General features: G+C 45.0%; 1 protein-coding gene across 1 annotated transcript in view; it reads left to right on the top strand.

The window, feature by feature from the left end:
* cacna1bb (calcium channel, voltage-dependent, N type, alpha 1B subunit, b) overlaps positions 1-7972 on the top strand; it is a 140768-nt gene that overhangs the window by 48523 nt on the left and 84273 nt on the right. Inside the window, exons 8-9 of the mRNA XM_037979527.1 lie at positions 7388-7491; positions 7794-7909. Of these exons, the coding sequence (XP_037835455.1) occupies positions 7388-7491; positions 7794-7909 (220 nt within the window). The remainder of the gene's footprint in view (positions 1-7387; positions 7492-7793; positions 7910-7972) is intronic.

Genomic DNA, 7972 nt, shown 5'->3' with positions numbered 1-7972 from the left:
ACAGTTTCTCTCTTCTTCAGGCCCTTCTGTTGGAGATGATCTGAAACTGAAGCTCCTCTTCAGCCGCAACTTCTGAACACGATTCATGAAGAATCCACAGAAACTTCCGAGCATCTTTTTTTATTCAGGGACTCCATCTTCCTCTCCTCCTCCTCCTCCTCCTCCACCTCCGATGGACTGAAGTCCCGCTCTGATTCACTCTGAGCGCCGCGGCAGCCGGCAGCGCTCTGAGTGACTCTGTTGTAGCAGCAGGATCCGTGGGTGGTTTCTCAGGGTTGGGAATGTGACAATCTTTCCTTCGTGCCTCCTGATTTCCCTGCGTGTCCTCGTCCTCGCTCTTTACAGCCTTTAAATCAGGAGCAATATTTACCTCTGCTCCGCCACGCTTCAACTGATGAATATTACGCTTGTTTACGCTCACCTGATTGGTTTAAAAACAATCCTGCAGGTATTACAGCGTTTTCTGCTCTGCCTGCATCCTGCATTTAATGATTGTTTGAGGCAAAAACGGTCACAGGTCTTCATTAGACCCGCGTGACTCGAGGACACCTTGACCTCAACGGGGAGGACGCTTCAGGGGGGACGTGGTGTCTTTTAGGCGGGAAAGTCGTCATAGTAGGTTCAGTGTTGTTTTTTTTTTACGGATCGTTTTGTTGGTCCAGCTCTTCAGGACGGGACCCGGCGGGACTCGGCTGAGCTCCTACACCTCAGGGATAAGGGACACTTCTTCTGAGGACCAAAATGTTCATTTTGGACCGAGAAGACGGATGGTTTACGTCAAATAAGAGAACTTTAACAGAGGAGGTCTCAGATTTCAGATTTCAAAAACCTCCAATGGAGCCTTTCCATCGTCCATTTTTGTTCTCATAGCAGCTTCGTCCCTCGTGACACGAGGCCCGGTCCGGACTTTCTCTGGCAGGGGTTCACTCCAAGTGTCGTGTGATTGGTCTGAAGTCGTGGGCGTGTTTATGAGCTTTGACGGAGCCATTTTGCTTCTGCTGCGTCGCTGAGAAGCAGCTGAAAATCCAGCCGTCTTTACGGCTGTTCCAGCAAAACTTAGAAACCTCTGAGCTCAAAAGGACCGCAGAGACACGGGCGGCTCTTCGTGGAGGAAGTGCGCTTCAGCCGGGCGGCGTTGGGACGTGTCCCCTCTGTTCGCTCGTTACCGTTCGCCGTAAATCGGCGTGTTCTGTCTCAGTTGGATCGATCAACACATCTGGCCGCGGTGAGGGAAGCAAACATCTGTTGCCGAGGAGCTTCTGGACGATGGAAGGTGTGGGCGAAAAACGAACGTCTCGCGACCGCGTGACCGCCAACCGACTTCGTGACTCCTTATGGCGGATGCCGGAGCGTTAAGCCCGATCCCCAGTCAGTTTGACTCCAATCGGCCCCTTCATTCATGGGACCAGAGGGGCCCATCTGTGTGTCAGGCTAACAAAGACCCTAATGAGCCTCTATTGTGAGGAGAGTGAGTTAATCTGCAGGTGAATCCAGCTTACAGAACGTCTCAGCTTCAAAATCTGGAACTCCACATAAGAAGCGAAACGTCTTCAGCTACAGATCCATTGTTTTTGTTTTTTAACCTTTTTCTGGAACTCCAAAGACGACGATGAACCCGACGAGATGTGCCCTAAAGTCCCGTTCATTCGATGCGTTCCTTTTTCTCGTCAGACCTTTTGCTCTCAGACTTGTTTAGCTCTGTCACTTCAGCGTGACGTCGGCGTCTTCAGCTGTCTTCCCCTCTGTCTCCGTCTCTGTCTGTGTGCGACGGCGGCTCTGTAAGCCGAGAGTGGGAGGAAACTGTCACCCTGTAACTGCATGAAGCGTGAATCCAAATTTTTATTTTTTATTTTTCCCCCTGCTGATCATTTAGAGCAGTCGGCCCACGTTGACTCATGGGAACGACAGCGCTGGAAAATCTTATCAAGTCAACGCGGCCCTGAAGGTTGTTTTTGTGTTTGTGTACCAACAAAATCCAAGATGTGAGACCTGTCGAGTCAAAGCATGGTGGGTTTCCCTGAGATCTCTGAACCCTGAATCAAGTCGGTGCGAACCAAACTGATGCTCTGAAACTGGACTAAAATGACCGCCGAGAAATTTGCTGACAACTCTAGAATTCAAGACTTCAGGTTTCAATCAGCTGTCCTCAGGTGTCCTCAGCTGTTCTCAGGTGTCCTCAGGTGTCCATAGGTGTCCTCAGGTGTTCACAGGTGTCCACAGGTGTTTACAGATGTCCTCAGGTCTTCACAGGTGTCCACAGGTGTCCACAGGTGTCCTCAGGTGTCTTCAGCTGTCCTCAGCTGTCCACAGCTGTCCTCAGCTGTCCACAGGTGTCCTCAGGTGTCCTGGTCCACTCCTCCAGCTGTCTCAGGTCTGAAGGCTTCCTCCTCCAGATGTTTCAGCTCCTTCCACAGATGTTCAGCAGGATTTAGATCAGGGCTCAGAAGGCGTCTTCAGACCGGTCCAATGTTTGGTTCTGACCCGTTCTTGGTGTTTTGGGTCATGATCCTGTTGGACCCATGAGCTGAGACAGAGACCGAGCTTTCTGACTCTGAGCAGCACATCTGGCTCCAGGAGGCCTTGATGGTCTCGAGGTTTCGTTGGACCCAGAACAGAACCGGGCCTCCTCCATGTTCCTCTGTAAGCAAAACAAAAATTGTTGTGTACTTTTATTTTTATTTTTTTTTATTCTTGCTTTGATCTAAACCAGTGGTGTCCAGTCCTGGTCCTGGTCCTGGAGGACCACCATCCTGCAGGTTTTAGATGTTCCTCTGCTCCTCAGCAGGTCTTCAGGTTCTACAGGAGCCCGTTAATCACTCAGTCATTCAGATCAGGTGTATTAAAGCAGAGAAATGTCTAAAACCTGCCGGATAGAGGCCCCTCCAGGACCAGGATTGGACACCACTGCTCTAAGCCATCACAGAGACAATATTTCAGCAGTTAAAAAAAAAAGATCTGTAGTTTGAACCTTTAAAGGCACCACAGATGTGTTTCGCTGATGATGCCGGAGGCTGTTCATGTTTCATACAGGATCACACCCTCGTCTCGAAGTGACAAAATGTTAAATTGAAGTGATGGATGTCCTTCCGTGACGCCCCGAAGCTTCAAATGTGGGCAAAGCTCTGTTTCTGCTTTCAGGTTTAACACCATTTCGTCCGATGTGCCGTGCTGCTGTTTGGGGGTAAGGGTATGTTTGACAGAATGACTGACGGGAGATCAGGGAAGAACAGGGTACGAATAAGAAACAGCTGGAGGCGAATTTTGCAGCTAATTAGGGTCAACTGGCAGCTGGTCAGTGAGAGACTGAAGAAGTAAAGATGGGCAGAGGTTCTCCTCTCCAGTCCACTCCATACTCGAGGAATTTCAGAATAACGGTCCTCATTGGAGGACTTTAAGGCTGCGTTCACACCTGATAGTCCGGTGGATCCGGTTCGATTGGGGACCAACATTTGGTCCATTTTCAGCTGGTTTGGTTCTCAGTCACGCTGCACCGAGTCCATCGAGTCAAACCCTTTGAGCGACCCGTTCCCCTCTTCGCCTGTGGTGGCGCCGCACCAAGAACTACTGAAGGAAACGACACGACAACCTCTGAAGAAGACGCCGAGCGCAACTTCCTGCTTCTGGGAGAGGAAGCAAAAAATGGAACGGCGTCAGATTTTAGGATTTCTGTTTTTTGTCTGCGGTCCATTTCTCCCTCCAGTGGTAGAAACGCTCGTTTGTTTTGGTCGTATTTACCCAGAAGGCCCTGCGCTGTAGTCCACTTCCTGCTTTTGGACAGCGTCGGCGTTCACTTCAACCGAACCGAGACCGAGGTTTTTAGGCGGAGCAGAGTTCGATCACTTGTTCGCACCTCCCCAAACCAACCGGAGTTCGATTAAAGCGGACTAACAATCAATCATCTACAGTTCATAATGGCGTCAAACGATTTCATCCACAGATGCTGCTTAAAGCTCTATCAGGCAAAGAAGAAGCCATCTTCTCTGGACCAAAGCTCGTTTCAAATGGACCAAGGCAAAGAGAACTGATCTGAGGTCATTTCTTTTGGATTTTGTACCATTTTTTACTAAAACAACAAAAGGTAAAAAACAGTTTGAGGTTCTGGTATGAAAGGCGGCGGGTGATATGCATTCCTTCATCCTCGGATTACAGCCTCCTTTTCCTGCAAGAGTCTCCTCGAGAAAAAAGCTGAAAATGAATTTAATTTCAAACTATTACAGCTCAGCTAAATACGGGCGAGCGGAGGAAGATGAAAGGATGTTCATGTAACTGTCAGACGCAGCGCAACCCAAGACGGGGTGATGAGATGATGAAAATGTGATGAAATTTGGAAAAAGTGAATAACTAAATAAAGAAAGAAGCCACAGCTTCTGTCAGGCGTTCGTCCTTCTGGGTGTTTGTTTCTCTGACAGCACAGACAGACGGTGAGCCGCAGCACATTTGGCCGCTCTCGTCTCGTACTCTCCGGCGCCGGCCGCGGAGCCGCGGCGTCTGCGGAATGTCACGACGCTTCGGTCCGGCAGGAACGTCGACATCAATGCCCCAAAATCGGGACACGGAACATCTAAAAATGAGCATTTCCTACTTACCAGTAGCTTGCTATTATTAAAAACAATTTCATGAGTGAAAAATGTTGGAAAAATGGCAAAAATATAATATGCTTAAAAGTCTGTGGAAATAGAAGCATAAGAAAGGGGCTGTAAAATGAGGATGCTAGTTAAAAAAAGACAATAAGACACATCTCTTGTACTTTAGCGAGTTATAGATGTCTAAAAAGGCTAATTAATGTTTAAAAATATTGTAAAAATGTTAAAAATGTTGGAAAAATGGCAAAAATATGTTAAGATAAATGACAAAAAATGTTTGAAACTTGACATTACGCCCCAAAATCAGGACACGGAACGGCTGCGGCCTTAAAAAAAAAAAAAAAAAGAAAGAAACCATTCGACTTCTTCTGGCGGAGGAGCGAAGTGGCGTTCGGCGGCGGCGCCTCCAACAGTTGACACGAAAGCTGATTGTTTTCGCCGCCGAGTGGGCGGCGAGTTTCTGGACACGTTGTCTGAGAACAGAACGATACTTTCTTCAGCTTTTTTTTGTTTGTTTTGTTTTTAAATACATCTTTTGGTAGCAAGATATATTCCCCTAACAAAGCGCCCACTAAGCCTAAAAACATGATTCGCTGTGGCGGCCATCTTGAATCAAGTTAACTCCAAAAGGTTGTGACTTATAGAGGTATGTTCAGCGAGTAATTAAATAGAGTTTCATTAAAATCTGTCCAGTGGTTTAGGAGATATTTTGCTAAGTATCTTAAATTTTAGCTACAGTTTTACTCTTTTTAGCTTTTAGCTAGCTTTTTGAGGCTTTTAGCTTTTAGCTAGGTTTTTGCTAGTTTTAGCTAGCACTTTGATACGTTTCCACAGGCAGAAAAAAGTCAGAATTTAATTCCAAATAAACTATTTTGCATCAAACAGTGATACATTTGTTAAAACAGCACGTCCAATTCTACAAAAATGGTTCGTATTTATGTCCTAATGATGCACGAAACGAGTCTTTTTGTTTCGTCCGTCCTGAAAGTGCAGACTAATGTTACAGCAGATGAATATAAATGGTTTTATTCAACATTAAGACCTTGTATTTGGGTCTTAAATTCACATTTCTTGATTAGAAATCCCCGCCGCGTTATCAGCTGAAAGCAGCGCGCGTTTTCACATTTGCTGTTTGTAAAATTGCTCCAAATATCCGTTTGTTTAATCAGAGCCGGATGCTTCTGGTCTGCGGCGATAGAGAACTGTCGTTTTATTTTTCCAAATCAAAATTAAAAAAAAAAAAAAAAGTTGGTAATCTTTTTCTAACGAGGAAAGTTAACAAAACGTTTTCCTCAGATAGAAATAATTTCACCTGTAAATAATAAATAATAATAAATCCCTCTTAACGCTGAGTCAGCGTTAACTTTAATTTCCTGTTTTCTTATTTTTTTTTGGTCGGATTTTTGAAATCTGGCTACTTCTGCACACTTTGAGCTGTTTTAGCTGTTATTATGTATCAGAACGTTCGGCTCATTCAGCAGATGGGCGACGTGTCTTTTGTTTTTTGTAACTTTTTCACTTTTTCTAATTATTCGTCTTTATTTACAAAAATTTTCCCCATAGAAATGCATGGAGATGCATTCAATTCCTCTTCTCTTCTATTTGAAATCTGCTCCAGTAAACCGGCTTCTTTTAGGCTACTGTTAGCTTTTAACTACTGTTTGCTACTTTTAGCTTTCAGCTATCCTTTTCTGACTTTTAGCTGCCATTTTGCTACTTTGAGCTTCTAATTAGCCTTTTGAAACTCGAAGCTCCTAGCTAGCTTTTTCATACTTTAAGCTCGGCCTTTTCAGCCTTTAGCTTTTAGCTGAATATTTAGCACCTTTAGGTTTTAGCAAACCGTAGCTAGCTTTTTGCTAGTTTTAATTTCTAGCTACAGTTCTGCTTTTATCTGATGATTGGCTCCTTTTTTCTTTTAGCTTTGATATGTTTAGATTTCAGTTATTTCCTAGCTAGCCTTTTGCTACACTAAGCTTTAGCTAAACCATTGATATGTTTAGGTTGTAGCTAACATTTTGTTACGTTTAACTAGCATGTTGCTAGCTACAGTTGTGCTTCTTTTAGTTCGTGTTTTGCTACTTTTATCTTACAGCTAAGCTTCTGATTCATTTAGTTTTTAGCTTTCTGCTAGCTAGCATTTTGATACTTTACTTTTTAGCTTAATTTCTAGCTACAGTTTTCCACCTTTTAGCTAGCCTTTTAATACTGTAGCTAGCCTTTGCTACTTTCAGCTAGCACTTTCCTTTTTTCGCTTTTAGCTAAAAAGCTGGTTGATATGTTTGCGTTTTAGCTTTTAGCTACTTTTATCTTTTAGCAAAATATTTGATACGTTTAGATTTCTTCTCTCTCCTAGCTAGCCCTTTGCCACTTTTAATTAACAGTTTGCTTTTTTAGCTTTTAGCTAAACTTGACACAGTTTGGCTGTAGCTAACATTTTGTTTGTTTTAGCTAGCATTTTGCTAATCCTAATTTCTAGCTACAGTTTTGCGCCTTTTGAGAATTTTAGCATTTAGCTAGGTTTTTGCTAGTTTAAGCTAGCACTTTGATACGTTCAGGGTTTAGCTAACCTTTTGTCCTTTTTAGCTAGCCTTTTGCTAATCTTAATTAGTAGCTAAAGTTTTACTCCTTTTGAGACTTTGAGCTTTTGTTACTTTTATCTTTTATCCTTTCATACATTTAGGTTTCAGCTAACCTTTTGCCACTTTTAGCTATCCCTTTGCTGCTTTCAGTCCCTGCTGTTTTCAGTAAGTGTCATGGCAGACGCTCCTCCGGTCGCTCTTCATCGCCCGTCTGTCTGTTTTCAGACGAACGACGCCGTCGGGAACACGTGGAACTGGCTCTACTTCATCCCCCTCATCATCATCGGCTCCTTCTTCATGCTCAACCTGGTGCTCGGCGTCCTCTCGGGGTACGTGTAACCATGGCGACCATACCAGAACCATCGCGTCGGGGTCGTCTTGTTGTTCCGTAGCTTCATTTATTCAGCCGGCGCACCCTCGAGGAAGACACTTAAACTCCTCTGTGCTTGTGGGCGTGAATAAATCATCAAAATGTAAAAGATGGATTCGAAACGCGCTGAGGAACCTCGTTTTATCAGCACTTAGTAGCTCCAGAACAGTTCTGATTAAAGGTTCCTGAAGGCACACGGGAGAACCAAACGTGTCGAAGTAGCTCAAAGGATCTGTCTGTGTTTCAAAATGTGTCTGTCAGGGAATTCGCCAAAGAGCGGGAGCGTGTGGAGAAGAGGCAGGAGTTCCTGAAGCTCCGGCGGCAGCAGCAGATCGAGAAGGAGCTCACCGGGTACCTGGAGTGGATCTGCAAAGCAGGTTGAGACCGACCCGCGGGCCCGTCCGTGCGTGGAAACAAACATGAGGAGGGGGGGGGGGGGG

This window comes from Kryptolebias marmoratus, linkage group LG14, assembly GCF_001649575.2.
Source record: "Kryptolebias marmoratus isolate JLee-2015 linkage group LG14, ASM164957v2, whole genome shotgun sequence".
In the NCBI taxonomy this organism is placed as follows: Eukaryota; Metazoa; Chordata; class Actinopteri; order Cyprinodontiformes; family Rivulidae; genus Kryptolebias; species Kryptolebias marmoratus.
The sequence above is the reverse complement of the archived record's forward strand: the minus strand, read 5'-3'. Positions and strand labels throughout refer to the sequence as shown.